This window comes from Chanos chanos, chromosome 6 (assembly GCF_902362185.1).
Source record: "Chanos chanos chromosome 6, fChaCha1.1, whole genome shotgun sequence".
In the NCBI taxonomy this organism is placed as follows: Eukaryota; Metazoa; Chordata; class Actinopteri; order Gonorynchiformes; family Chanidae; genus Chanos; species Chanos chanos.
This window is the reverse complement of record NC_044500.1, coordinates 11,260,973-11,276,577: the sequence shown is the minus strand read 5'-3', so window position 1 is coordinate 11,276,577 and position 15,605 is coordinate 11,260,973. Positions and strand designations below refer to the sequence as shown.

The 15,605-nt window shown below is 38.6% G+C and overlaps 2 protein-coding genes across 2 annotated transcripts; both read right to left on the bottom strand.

Moving 5' to 3' along the window:
• Positions 1–2,681: 2,681 nt before the first annotated feature.
• Positions 2,682–6,784, bottom strand: stoml3a (stomatin (EPB72)-like 3a). The gene is made up of 7 exons (XM_030778000.1): positions 6,730–6,784; positions 5,210–5,319; positions 4,869–4,941; positions 4,609–4,691; positions 3,819–4,022; positions 3,369–3,503; positions 2,682–2,870 (listed from the first exon to the last, which is right to left on the bottom strand). The coding sequence occupies exons 1-7, from the start codon at positions 6,782–6,784 to the stop codon at positions 2,682–2,684; spliced, it is 849 nt and encodes a 282-aa protein (XP_030633860.1).
• A 2,174-nt stretch (positions 6,785–8,958) lies between these two features.
• On the bottom strand, positions 8,959–12,767 carry slc25a15a (solute carrier family 25 member 15a). The gene is made up of 6 exons (XM_030777422.1): positions 12,713–12,767; positions 12,081–12,339; positions 10,460–10,600; positions 9,804–9,979; positions 9,207–9,365; positions 8,959–9,080 (listed from the first exon to the last, which is right to left on the bottom strand). Exons 1-6 carry the CDS (start codon positions 12,765–12,767, stop codon positions 8,959–8,961), a joined length of 912 nt encoding a protein of 303 aa, XP_030633282.1.
• Positions 12,768–15,605: the final 2,838 nt, after the last annotated feature.

Below are 15,605 nucleotides of genomic sequence, written 5' to 3'. Positions count from 1 at the left end.
GACTGAGAACCGTTAAAAAAAAAAAAAAAAAAGTTGCTGTTTTCATGTTTTGATAACTTAAACCCTCATGCTACGAGCAGCATGTGCTATCCCATAAGTCTTCCAGTTATCCTGGCCCCGTTGTTGTACCTTGTAAGTACCAGAATGGGATCTGAGGTCCTCTGAAGCTTGGTGTTACACTTTACCAGAAATGTCTACCTAAAAGCCTTCATAACTCTCTCAGAAGCATGGTATGGTCTAGTGACCAAGGGAAAAGACACAGCATCTTGACATTAGCTATTTGTAATGAGGCATAAAACAGTGAAATATTAGCAGATAGTCTATCAACACCACACCATTCTCATTTATTTTCGTTGTTTAAATTGTAGCGCTTTGTTGATGACATTATCATGTTGTTATGCTGTAATGTTCATATAAAAAGGAACCAATAGTCAAATCAGGTTTTACGAAGAGGTAAATAGCTAAAATATAGTGTTATCATTGCATCAGTTCAGGTTTGCATCTGGTTACCTCGTAGCTCAATGAAATATTATATTAATGAAAAATATCACGCAACAGAATCACAGTAGTGTGATGTGCAGGGTCTGTAACCTCAAGCCAGGTAGTCCATGTATTTAGTAGTGTCCAATAAGGGTCACAACAGGGCAAATAAGACTGGCTAATTAAGTGCCTAGTCAGGCACAGTCATCCGGTCAGTTTGATACCCCTTTGCTTTGATACCCCTTTGCATTACCTCTGTCTATTTAATGGTTGTTTTGGAAGATTGAATCTTCATAAATACACTGAATGAAGACGTGATCCTATGATTTTTGTGCTGCTAAATACTCCAGATATGACATGAACATGCATTCTGACACGTTTTGTCAGTGAATTGGGATGGAAGTTTCTCACTGAGGATTGTCTCCACACTAGTGTTATTGAAGTGTTATAACTTAATTAATCCATCGTCACTAAGTGTCTTTTTGTTTTGTTTGTCACGAACAGTTTGGGTTTGTTTTTCCAAGTGTACTTATTGGTGCAGCTATTTGCAGTGGGCTTGGAAATAACCATTGCACGTTTCATATCAGACTTTTTGTTGTTGTTGTTGTTGTTGTTTCTGGTTTGTTTTTAGTTTGTTCTGTTTTGTTTGGTTTTGTTTTGTTTTCCAACAAGGACATTGTGATAACAGTCTAAGTTTACTTTATGCAGCTCTGGCCTCCGTGCAAATCTCCAGTGAAATGGAGAAAACAACTAAACGTAACTACTTTCAAGCTGGCTAATTCAATCTACTGATCCTAAAAGGAGTTTGTATACCATTACCTCTTCTCTCAAACAGAAGCAATCTCAGGTTTGGAAGGCATTTATTATTCAAAACAAAACAGATCAGCTTGTCTCAACTGCAATGAATCATGATATTTACTTTTATACTCAGACTTTTTTTTTTTTTTTTTCATTTCGTTCTGTTTTTTTTTTTTTTCTTTCCCCGTGTAGACTAATGTTACATCCTGTGGGGAATTTTCAAATGTAATTCAAGAAATCCATAGAATGTATATGTTTTGAATGCTTCTCTATTACAAGTAGTCACCACTGATAGAATTAATCTGACTTCCTGTTGTTTTAATATACTTCTGTTTGTGGTACATTACAGACCATTACAGATCACTAAGTCTGTATCATTATCCTTAGTGAGAACAACGGTTTTCTGACCGCTCAAATTCAGCGGTTATATAGACAAAAACAATTATTTTGGTTGATGTTTTTAAATATCAATGTGTTTGACCTGAACATTTTAATCAGGTTATAAAACTACACTGATTGTGTTTGTGTCCCATGGACATTGCCATGTAATCACCTTCTGAATGTGTGTTTCACTAAACAAACAAACAAACAAACAATAAATTGAGTCATTGTCCATGGATATTTAAAGGGAGAAGCTGGCATAACAGATTGTTTATTATCTCCTTAAATATGCTGTTGATATTTATTATGTTCTGTGTTGTACAGCTCTTATTTATGAGCCTACTCTGTAAACAATGTTGCAACTCATGGTAATACCAACGCATGTCTTAAATGCTGTGTTTTGAATTATTTTGTTTTGTTTGACATTGTCAATCTAGGTTAGGTCACATTTTTTTGTAATTGTAAGTAATTGCTCTGTCTGTATATGTTGCACTTTCATTTAAAGTATTAAAATACAGTAGAAAAATAAGCAGTGCCTCTATATGCCTCCATATTTATATTTGTTATGATACCCTTGAGTGGGCTTTGTTTAACCTACTAATGGATAACAAAAAGTTTTAACACTGGACAGCTGTGTCACCCAATATGTTCAAACCCACTGCATGATCTGACTGACTATAACACACCACTCAAAATATTTGTTTGAATAAGCAGTCCCTCCTTTATTGTTCTCTCTCTCTCTATCTCTCTCTCTCCCTCTCTCTCTGTCTCTCTCTCCCTTTCTCTCTCTCTCTCTCTCTCTCACTCTCTCTCTCCCTCTCCTCTCTACCCCTGTCTCTCTTTCTCTCTCTCTCTCTCTCTCTCTCTCTCTCTCTCTCTCTCTCTCTCTCTCTCTCTCTCTCTCTACCTATCTATCCATCTTCCACACAGCAGCCCACTGTTAGCTTAAATATACTTAAATACGACAGAGATATAAGCAAAGCTGCACGTTTGGATGCGTGTGGAGATTCTGTGAAAATGTATCATTTCCGCACAAACTGTTGCACCAGGTCGATGGGCAAGGGGAATATGATGGTGGAGTTTTTCTCAGCGGCAATGGTGTTGAGGGTCTGCAGGTAGCGAAGCTGGAGGGCAGCAGGGGACTCAGCTATCACCAGTGACGCCTCCTTCAGGGCCCGGGAGGCGTTCATCTCTCCCTCGGCCGCAATCACCTACACAAAAGCGAATGAGATGCCGGACTTACTGCTCTCGCAGCAAACAACCACTGACCGACAGTTCATGACTGACATGCTCGTTGAGCAGTTTCACACAATATCACACTACGCCTTTAAACTTCCAAACTGCCGGTTTTTACGTCGGATGAAACATAGTTAAAGATTAGATAAGCGTAGTTTTCTTTTAGTGAGCAATCATTAGTCAGCTTGTGTCTTGTACTGTACACACGACTGTGCTTTCCGCGTAACGTTGTGTCTAGTTAAGGAGCTGGTTTTTGGCAAGTAATTCTAATGTATTATCATAAAACCAAATACATTATTCATCTCAGGCTGTCAGGAGAGAATAGGGCTCAGGGGGGCTGCATCCTGGCAACAGTGCTCCTCAATGGCATGCAATCTTGTGTTGACTCACAGCCTACCATAGTTACTATGCAAAAGCTTCAAACACAGGCTGATGGCTTGTTAGAGTCATCTGGTAATGTTACACTTCCTGACCTTAGCCCGAGATTCTCTGGTTGCCTCTGCCTCAGCGGCCATGGCTCTTTGGAGTTGTTGGGGTAGTTTGACATCTTTAATCTCCACCCGCTCCACCTTAATGCCCCATGGGTCTGTAGCTTCATCCAGGGCGTCCTGCAATCAGCAAAGACATCCCATGCTACCGCTGGTTACCGTCGGTCGGTTGGTTGGTTTGCCGTCGCTCATGGCAAAACAACGCAACGCAGTCAAAATGCTGACTGAACAGTTTATTAAATCACTTTTAAGTGTGTGGGGAGAAATTTGAGGTTCAAAATAAGAATAAGCATGCAGTTTAATTAGACCAACGTGAACTTTGAAGATATGTTAAAAAAAAAAAAATGTTTACAGCTTTTCCTGCCAAACTTCCTGCCAAACCTGCCAAAGTTTTGGTGTAGGTGTAATGTCAACTGCCGACGTCTGCTCTCTCACCTGCATGCTTTGTGATATGCCTTCTCTGTCCGCAAGCAGCTCCGCCAGGTTCTTGGTGCCCAAAACATTTCTCAGCGTGGTCTGTGCCACCAGACGGGTGGAGAAGTGAGCGTTGGTGACGTTAATCACAGAGGTGACTGGACAGCTGACCCGGAAGTAAACCACGCCATCCACTGACACCGTCACCGAGTCTTTGGTCAGGATCTGTGCTCAAACATCGGTGTGGAAATATTAATTTAACATATGTTTTAACATCAGCTAGCGTGTCCGTAATAGAACACGTTGTGGCTGAGGAAATGAAAAAAAAAAAACAAGTAAATTAACTTATTTTAAATTTCAAAATTGTTATGTAATTTTAAATCTTCTGTAAATATCTCATAAACGCTTTTAGTCAGTTATTGTGAGGTCATCCTTTTGTTTCTGTGCACTTGATTGTAGGCACTCTATGGGGGACTAACTGGCAGCTACTTTGTAACTAATTTCTAATTGTGATGAAAATACAGCTGTTAGCTTATGCAGTTTCAGTAAGGTTTACTGAAAAAATGTGTCCTAAAAAGTTTAGATTTTAGTAAGTGATTTTCTTTTGCCTTGTCTTTTCAGCAGATTCGGGCTTTAGACCCAGCTGAAGTCCACTTTGCAAATTGATCATTTCATTTGCTTTTGTACCTCAACTCTGGTAGATATTTTATCATTTGTGTAAATGATGTAGTTTGTTAATAGTGTTACTCACTAAGGTTTTAAGGCCTTAAAATAATGTATAACATGCAAGACATGAAATGTGAGTGTGTACCTCTTGGGGAGGGATATCAAATGACACGGTCCTCATATCCACTCTCCTAAAGGTGTCTGTGCAGGGTAGCACAACAAACAGTCCTACAACACAGAAAATACACACACACACACACACACACACACATTTATATATATATATATGGTGTCACTTCTGAAACCGTTTTTGTCTACTGACCTCCAATGTAGGTAGAGGAGTCATGTGAAGATTCACTGCTGATAATGGTTTACATTATGCAAAATGTCATTCTGCTCTCCTACCTGGACCTTTCGGTTTCCTGTCCACAATACGGCCCAGTCGAAAGATGACCGCCCTCTCATACTCCTGAACAATCTGCCAGAACAGGCATGGTTTTCTTACAGTAACACACTAATACATGTCAAAATGTCAAGTGGTGTAACTCCACAGTACAGTTATTTTAATATCCCTCATCTAAGAGGTGATTTGAGAATATATGTACATTAATTTGGCAAAGATAGAACATTGCTGCAGAAGAATTTAAAAGATTATACCTAATTAGTGTGGGTTCAGAGTTGAATGTGTTTGGATTATGTTTTTATCTCTAATCCATGTCAAAAAAACAAAACAAAAAACAACATACCTTTACGCAAAAGAATATGGCAACTGGAAATGTTGCTATGATGAAGATCATGGATATGATGACCAAAAACCAGCCACAGCGTCCTATGGAGCCAGGGTTTTCATGGCCAACTGGAGAGATATTAAAAAAATAATCATTTTAAAATTTTAATCTTCTGTTAATAAGGGTAGTAGGTAGTAATTTCTAAGACCTTTAAGGCTTGTCTGATACGAACACTTTTTTTTTTCTAAACGCTTCTTCTACGCCAACACAGGGAGGAGTCTGAGAGTGTTAGCAGTCCACACTGTTTGAGTAAATGAAAATCTTCATGGAATTCTGATAAGACTAATCAGCAGTTGATGAACCAGACTGATCTCATGAACGTCAATTCAGTGAAAAAGACTGACGTTTCAACGTCCCTCATGTGCTCCTCAGTCGTTGAATGTTATCAGACAAAACTTTACAAAACTTTTAAAGTTCCTTATGAAGTACCCCGACCTTTCCCATGTACGTTTTTGTTGCTCTTTGACATTCTTCACGACCTCTTTTGCTGCCTCTGTGTCTATTTTCTTCTTTTTTTCTCTGTATGTTTTTTCTTCTTTTTTTCTCTGTCTCTTTCTTGTTTTATTTTTTTTTCTTTATGTAAGCCATGTAAATTTGAAAGAGGCAACTCAGATATTTTGTGGTACCCTCAGCAATTTACAACAAATACAATGTGTAAAAGAATAGAGAATTTACTGATGGATTTGCAGATGTCATTTATTTGGATAGTGACTAAATTTTTTTTTAAAAATCGCACGTAGTTTTAAAAACCACAAGTTTTAAAAAAATCACGCATAGTTCAAAGGGCTTCATTTTATACACAGTAACAGACTTAACTGTAAACATTGCTGAGGTTCAAGCCAATATTGTAATCAATATGCATAGATCTCAACATAAAAGTTTATGTTAAGCACACTTTTAAAACACAAACTAAAACGTTATGAATCATAGGGGAATGCATGTGTGTTTCACAACTTAATTGTACACACAATTCCATGAGGTCATTATATTCTATAATTTGTAGGGAAAACTAAATAAATTTTATAAAAAGAGGCACTATTGTGTCCTCCATCTGAGACCTGTGGAAGTTTCCACTCCACCGGCTACAGAATGTTCCAACAAGTAGTCCCATGCCTATCCTCTAGTGGATCATTGTTGTGCTCTTACTATAGTTTGCCTCATCACCTACTAGCGCTGTTCAGTAAGCATGCCGCGGTAATGTCTGTCTGTCTATATGTATATGTGTATATCCATGTACAAACTCTGTTAAAACTGCTTATGAGGATCTTACCTTTCAAGCTAAGAGAACTAATTACTCAAAGTGTAGATAACTGACATCCACACATACAACAGCTATATTGCCCCCTCTTCTAGCACTTCCAGTGTAAGCGCAGTGTAAAACAATATTTCCCTCCACAAATCTAATTTACATTTTCATGGATCAAACTTTCTTTCACCAACAATCGCTCGTGAAAAATAAAGTGAATTTTTACTCATACCTATGTCAGCGCTGCTCTCACTTTGCCTGTTCTGGATTTTCACTTGGTTCACCATATCAGCGTTCACTACTTCAACCACCATGGACAGCTTTAGTGTTTAGATGTGTGTTTGTGAGGGAGAGGAACAGAGGGACTTTTATCAGTGTGTCGTGTCTGCCAAGGGTGTGGCCTATCCCCTTTCCACCTGGATACAGGTGAGTGTGAGAGCCAGAGGAGATCACAGGCGACACTCTCAGTTTCAGGACTGGGGTCTGACACTATTTAATTCAAAGATTCTTTGGGAAGCAAACTGGGTCTAATTTGCTATACATTTTGCCTTTGATTTTAATTCATAATCAGTTTGGGGGGGGGGGGGGTGTCTAAAGGTTTTAATAGGAGACTGTCCTCTAACATGAATAATGCATGGGGGGCAGGATCCTGACACCATGCTGATGAAATATGATCATGGTAATCATGTGACACACATCACATCACATGCCCGTAGTTCCCTGAGCGATGGAACAGCAGTAGTCAAAGCAATACAAACTCTGTACGATGTGAACAGTCAATCACTCGGGGGCCCATGGATTCACTTATATCTGTAGTCATGTGATCACATGATAATCCTTCCCTCAGTGTTGAAAAAACAGAAGCTTTTTCTTTTAATCTAATAAATTTCAATTTGTTATACTTTCTTCATTTGATTTGTATTATTTGTTATTCACACTCTGCGTTTTGGATCCCATTTATACTTACATATCTATTTACAAACATCCATTGGCAAAAATGAATAAAACGCTTAGAAAAATTGTGTTGTTACACAGTTACAAGCAATTCATCTTATTTATTCAAACAATGCCCAGAGATTTAATTCCTTCGCAAACTATCCAATTATACAGTGGCTTTTATTATGATCATCAGATCAAGTACTTTATTACTCTTTAATATTATTATACTCAACCACCCTTAGGCAATAAGCTTATAAAACAGTCACATGGACAGAGCATCCCTGATGTATATTTCTATAGGGTCTGAGTCCCATGTGTGGTAGTTAAGCATTGCTCTGACTCCTCTGTGTTGATTTAAGCAGTCCCTATGCTGGTCGCCGTGGTGATGCATTCTGTTTGAATGATGAGTTAGTCATGTAAATTCAAGTAAAACTTTTTTTTTTGACACCATCTCACATGAATGCAAATATAACTTTTCATGCAAAGCAGAAATGTCACATGGTTTAGATGTGCACAGACAGTAATCAAAAGCAACTGATCAGAGACAATTCTAGAAGTAACTTCAACGGATGAATAAACAACATCTTAAAAAAATACCACAAAGCTAAAAGCTAAGTTTAAGGCTTGTTTTATTTAAAATACTTTTATTTGCATGAGAAAACACAACTAATCACAAAAACATGGTGAAACAAAAAACAAACAAACAAGCAGAGACTCCCCCTCAAAGATTTTAAGGCAACAAACTGCATAAACTTTCTTTAATTTATTCAGCCTGTGGGCAGAGGAGTTACTCTACAAAGACATTACTAAATAAACATAAAAAGGCTATGCATCACATTGCCTTTAAAATTGTCAGAAGTTTTATTTTTTGTGTGTACAGTATAAGCACCAGTGTATTACATTTCTTGTCACAGCCTAGAGACAATGAGCTAACTGGAGGTTAATTAATGATGCAGGTTAATTAACTGGAAGTTAATTAATGATTAATTAATGACAGACAATACTGAAGAATGAGAATTTCAAAACAGGTGACAAAACCACTATCGAGACTAGAGTGATAGACAAATGACGTTTGCAGTTTCTTTCAGTGGAAAACTTTCGTTACTTTGTGGAAAAGAGCTAAACTGGTCATTTGTGGGGGGAAAAAAAAAGCTCGAGTTGTCATTTGCATGCTCCTTATGACATCACTGTTTTGCATATTCTTTTGGGACTTCTGTCAGGGAAACTAAGGTTGGCTCCAGGGAGTGAAGGGGAGGTTCCCCATTCAGACTGAGACATTTAATTGGCCGTTGAACAAAAGGTAGTAATCATTAAAGAGGGATCCCAGTTTAGGGCAGATCATAGTGAGGACTTTGTTTGAACAATTTGACAGCAAGCATTGGCTGAATATCCCTGAAGACCAAAAGATGTTTTGTGCAGTCTTCTGTCACATACAGAAGACTGCAGGTGTCAGCAGTTCTTGTTCTGTACGGTCCAGCAGATTAAGGAATGACTAGAGAGTAATCTAAACGAGAACTTAAAGTTAGCTGTTGAACTGTTCCATCATCGTCTTACGGCTGAGCTCATAGGCCAGGAAGAGCGCTCCGTTAGCCGGGAAAGTTCGAATCATTGTAGGGGTTAAACCTGAATAGAGTGGTGCCACTCCTAAGAAAGAGAACACAAAATAGAGCAGTTAGTGGTACAGGTATAAAGAACTGTATAATACAGAATGGCATAGCACTATAACGATCTTCTGTCATTGATTGTAATGGCCTGTACGGTGTATGTTACCCTCATTGCGTATTATGGCAATAAAAGTCCTGAGGAACCCCTCCTGTCGGCCCGCGAGGGAGAGAACCTGGATGCGAGACTTCACACAGTCTATGGGATAGACTAACAGCCATAGACAGGCACCGCCAAATCCACCACTGAACATAAGGGGAATTATACCTGTGAAAGAGACAACGCTGGCTTCATCTTAATCCTTAGGCTTCTTGACAGAATAAACAAAGCTTGGTAACAGGCATGTTCACTATATAGTGTTTGCTACATGGAACATTACACTACAACATAATTATGTGACGGATATTTGTAATGATTATCCCTGTCGCATAAACAAAAGCCAGAATATCTGCACCTGATTGGTCTGTAAAGACTTTCTGTTTTCACGAGACAGACCGCAATGTATGATGGTCTAAGTCGATCGATGTAGGGTACAGCTTTTGCAGTGCCTTGTGATGATTCTACAGCGCACTATATAGTGTCGTAAAATTTCAGTTGAGATTTTGAACAGCACTACAAAATGGCCGACACACTATATAGTGCACTATATAGTCAGTGAGTGTACATTTCGAACAGAGCATATGTGTTTAAAACGAAAATTTTTACCAATGTCTTCCTTGTCTCTGCCCATGGAATATGCAAATGCTGAGCGGCTAAACTCGTAACCCCCAAAGAAGCAGAAGTAGCCTGGGACCTCCCTTGCTATAGTGGTGGTTAAACCTTGGTAAAAACCCAGAGGCCCATCCGTGCGGAGTACATTCTTCAAAACCGACCATACTGTGCTAGGTGAGAGGAAATGGATGGAGAAAAACATTGATTCATCCACAGCCAGATTAGGCAACATTTCTAGTGCAGCACATGCTATTTTTAACTCCAGAACACAGCACTCTTGCTAATCAGATGTTTATCAGGGCCTTAATTAATGGAACCTGTTGTGTTTGATTTTTTTGAAGGCCTCTGAAAGAGCTTAGAGGTTACTTTGAACCCTCCACCAAACATTGTCTTGTCAACACAACCATATTAAGTGTTCTACGTTAGCATAATTCGCTGTACTAAAATTGTGTAAACTCACAAATGTCAACACAAGATACACAACGAGTATGTCAGATAAGAAAAACAAATGTCTTTCCAAAACTCCTTTTATATATATATATATATATATATTCAATCCAAATGATCTAACAAGACAAAATATCAAGTTAATCACATCTTAGCTTCAAATGTCTGAGAAGTCTGTGCCCGTCTTAACCTGCCAGGCTCACCTCCTCTGGCCGCTTGCAATCTTCCCCAACGCCTCCATTTCATGCATGGCCTGCAGGCGACATTTCACCAGCTCAGTGGGGCACAGAGCCAGTGAGGAGAAGATGGAAGCCACAGAACCTGAACATGCCTTCTGAACGTCACTAGCACAGAAGGAAAAACAGGACCAGTGAGTAGTGTTTCTTTCCCAAAGCTTAGTCTCCCGTTTTCACAAAAAACTACTTTCACACTGCACAGAAATGGGAGACACTTGGATTTCTCAATGTGACTCACAAGAACTGTGCTTCAGAGACCGGGACCATTTTAAAAATAGTCCCTGAAGTATCAGCCAATTAAGCCGAGGATGGGTCATATGTTTATTGCAAACATATCATGGTCCATACTATAGTACACTGATACCCGCAGTGACTCTACAAGAACACACTCTGTGCTCAAGGATCATATTGCTTCATGGATATCAAGTTAACTGGTGAAACTTAAAGGGGAAGTTCACTCTTTTGACATACAGGCCTATTATAAGCCTTACCTCATCATTTGACGATGCCTTTGACTTTTTTTTTGTTTGTTTTGGGGTTTTCTCTCTCTCTCTCTCTCTCTCTCTCTCTTTTTTTTTTGCTATTTCTCACCACAAAACACTCATTTTCCTTGACGACCTAAAACATTCTCCACTGCAGTGATTTACTATGCCATTACAGTGGTGCCTGTGCTGTAAGAGAATTTCAAAGTTAGCGATTTTTTAAAATGTCAAACAGGTTTCCTACTCATGGGTTTTTGTATACAGAGTAATCTTGTTGATACCCTTCTCATTAGCTCTCACAGGAGGTGGGACGAAGCAGCATGATTTCCTATTGGTCTTTAAGACAGGAAGTACGGCTATTCTCTCTAGGACAGCCCACAACAGTCACACACTGGAATACTTTTAAAAATGTAAACACCAAAATATGGGTAAATACTGACCCACTGCTATAATGTGTAAGATCAGTTGTTTTGAAAGTTAATTACATGTATGCAAGTGTCAAAATCAGCCCATATATCATCAAGGGAGAACGTCCCCTTCAGACAAACGTGGGCATGAAGGTAACAGAAATTTTCAAGGCTAAGAAAAGGTATGACATCCACAGCTATAGACATGCTCAGCCCATGTCTACATGCTTTTGTTTGTTGACTCTGCTCACAATATATGGTCCACTGTTCACTTTCATTGTTTTAAAGTTTTAATAAGTTTCATGATTCCCGTGAGTTTAATTATAATGTTTACATTACAATTTAAAATTGTAAATTGTAATGTAACTTCAGTCTAGATGTGTAGATCTGTTCAGTCTAGAACAGTAAATTACAAGCAAATGGAAATTAGTAGACAAGTTACAAATTAAATGAGGCAAACATTTGTCTGTGTGTAAAATGAGGCAATGAGGCACTGTCATTGTTACAACACATATTAGCGTGAAACCAATTTCCAGAAGCTGTGTTTTGTTTTCCCTGAAATCAACTTTTGAATGTTTTGGTTCCATCACCACACCGATTCTCAAATGATCATATTCTTGTGTCTTGGCCATTGCAATGTTGAATAGTAATAGGTCTTTCAACAGATTCCTTCAAAATAAGTTTCTGTACGCCCCTCACCTGAGTTCCGTTCCTCTGTCTATTCCTAATACGAAGCGTACCACGTTCTGACAGAAGCCATAGCTCATAAATAACACTGCGTTCTCAGCGATGTTGGCTACCAGAGCGGGTGTGGTGCCCTGATATAAGCCACGTAGCCCCATTTGCTTATAGATGGACACAAAGCAGTGGACAAAGCCTCTGTACATAGAAGGGAATGTCTGCATCTTCACTTTGGCAGTGTCAAATGGCTGGCCACTAAACACACAGGCTGTGCCACCTACACACCCACACAGTGTGGAGAGAGAGAGAGAGAGAGAAAAAAAAGAGAGAGAAAGAGCTAGTGAGAGATTGAAAGAGAGATGAATGGGTATGAAATATCTCTACCTTCCCAGCCTCCTTGTCTGTTTCTAAAGACCACAACTCCTCCAAAGATCTTTTTTTTTACATATGGAAAACATTGGTGAGTGTTGTGAACATGACTTAAACATTCATTTGTAATTTAATCTATTAATTGTATGAGTAAGTACAAATTAAGCAAAGATAGCACAGTAGAAACACTGGTCCCACTTTGTGCAGCTGGTCACAATTTGTCTCAAGGTTTGATCAACGTGTCTGATGGATTCAAGTGGAAAATGTAAATATGTTGGTACCTATGGCTCCAGCTGAGAGGTCAACGATGGCTTGGACCACTTGGTTCGGAGCCATGATGAAGGAAACCCCTAAAAATGTTGCTGCCTGTCTAGCATACACAGGAGAGATTAATTCAGCACTGAATTCAACTTTAATCATCATGTTAATATGAAAACATAAATAGGGAGGAATTCAGAGCTAAATCACAAGAACAATATTTATATGACCATGCACCTCCTTTTTCCTTGTGAAAAGCAGAACGTGACGTGGAAAACCCTTGACTGATGTAGTGATTTCTTCTAAAGGGGGAAGTGAACTGACTCTTCTGTGGTGAGCAGGGTAGGTCAGAATTTACTTTGGTATTCCGCGAAAATTTTTATAAGCGCTGTAAAAATGCCAACATTTAAATTGGTGACCTCAAGCTCACATTGCCTTATATCATCAATGATTTGCACAGTAAAACACAATAATATTGTACTTACATGCACTGTATTAAGGAATCGAGATATAAGACATAACGTTTCCACATTGAAGTTGACATTTTCCTTTGTTCGGTAGTGATATCTGGCTATATCAAATTGCTGATAAAACCCGACAAAAATGTAAAATAACTTGTTCCATTCCTTTGTCAATTCAAAATGTACAACAGTGAGGCGCCAAACCAATGTTTGGACGGTGCGCGTATACTTCTTTATTTGGTTAACACTTAATGATACCTGCAGAGTGTGCGCATTGTAGGATTCGTGCTGTTGCAATAACTGTGAAAGATTTCAGAGAAGGAAGTGTGAAAGGGTGGCATGAACAGGTTGAAATCATGTCGAGTCACAGTCGTTTAGCTGATTTATTAAAATAGCCATTTCTCTCTACATTTGGACGAAAATGTTTCGAGCAATAAATAAAATCTGCATTATGAATGGGGGTGTCCAGTCTTCACGGTTTGACGCCAGGGACGCGGTGACCAATCGTTGCTTCCCTCTTCTCACAAATAGACTTAATTAGTAGGTCACTGTGTAATCCTGTTGTAATACGGAGCAGATTCCCTTGGTGGGTTAAGTTGGGTCTCCACCTAGGTCACCTATTTATGGCTCATACACGTGGTGCTAATGAGGAACTCTTAATCTTTGGCCCGATCATACGCACTTCCCGGTTATTGAGTTGAAATGTTTGATTAAGAAAACAACTTAGTTTTTTTCATACAGTGTGTTATCTCAATGTCGGGCATTGGTCTATATAATAAATTGCTTTGCACTTACCTGTCAGTAGAGGGTTCTAAATTCCGGTATTTATCTTGTCATCCCGTTGCAGAACGAGTACACGTGAGAAGAAACGTAAAAACAAAAGTATAGCGTTTAAGTGAAACGTAACGTTGTGGTATATAAGTTACTGTATCATAATTTTATACAGTCTCTGACGTGTCCTTATCGAGTCTCATCACAGCTTTTCTGGCAACAGCGTGTTGAGACTATCTAAATGCTACCAGTTCTTAAGGTCGCGTCACTTTTTTGATCGGTACATGGTCTCGACTGGGCAGGAGTGCTTAAGGAGATGAGAACCGTGTTCACTATAGTTACAGCATGCTAAAGAAATTGAGAGCAAAACTTGTGCAAGCAGTACTGACTATGCATGATTCCTTAGATCACGCATGTTTGAGAATGTAAACTTTTTGTCATCTGTGAGTGTACGTATCTGTATGCGCTGTCTTAAAAAAAACAACCCTGTGAGCTAAAGAAGTTAATGTAGGAGGTGTAAACGAACTGCCGGCACGTTCGTTGACATATTTATTACTTAACGGTTAGAGTCAAATTGACCACTGGGTGGCAGTATTGTCTTAAATTGCAAAAAGTATTGCCTTAAATTGTACACTCCTGCTTGCGCTGGTGTAACGCTTGAAGTCAGAAGTTGTGTACAACTTTTTCTTTTTCTTTTTCTTTCTTTCTTTCTTTCTATTCTTTTTTAGACAATGTATATTATCATATGTGTAGTACACGTTAAATTCCCATTTATAAAATTAATATGTGTATGCTGGTACTTTATGAGGCATATTAAACCTATTTGCAATCCATAATTTACATATATATATTGATTAAGGTGGACTGAAATAAGTATGACAGTTTTCCTTGATGTAAGAGGCTCAAAATATGCCATACAGCAGTACGACTTAAATACAGAAACAACAGTTCATATATGGGTGAGGGTATGAAAACTGTGTTAATATGAACATAACTATGTTACTCACTATGTCTAAGAATGAGTGACCTCTGAAAAGTTAGGTAAAATAACTGAATATATTCTCTCGCCATAAACTGAATAATATAACGAGCTTGACATGTCACTTGGCCATTTACTGTCCCACAGAGTGTACTATTCTATCATATCTGACGTGCGCCTCCAAAGAAAAGATCAATATTTTTGTTCAGTGATCGTCAGTAAGGTAGTTAGTTCAAAGCAACTGTGCTTCATCTCGTTTCATTTGGTCGTACACTCAGTCTTACACAGTTTCGACATTTCACTATTAAATTGTGCTTCTGGGTATTTACTCCTTTAATTACTTGGTAACTAACACGCTAGTTTTTAAACTAAAAACTTGTAAAGATCTGACTAGTAAATATGCGACGTTTTCCCCATTTGTAGTGCTACATAACAGCAGCAACAAAAGTGGTTCCAGCCGCCTTGCGTTTTAAAAAAAAAAAAATAATAATAAAAAAACATGTTTTGAAATTTAATTTAAAGAATGTCCGTACGGGAAATAAACAACTAATGTCCCTAACAACTAAATGTTCTCACAAAAATGCTACTCTGAAAATGTATGTTTACCAGCCGCGGATTAAGGAAAACATTGCCCTGTTTCACTTTCGAAAGCTTCAGTCATTGGCGGTTGGTAGTTGTCACTCAAGTATGGGAGGTGTCAGCTGA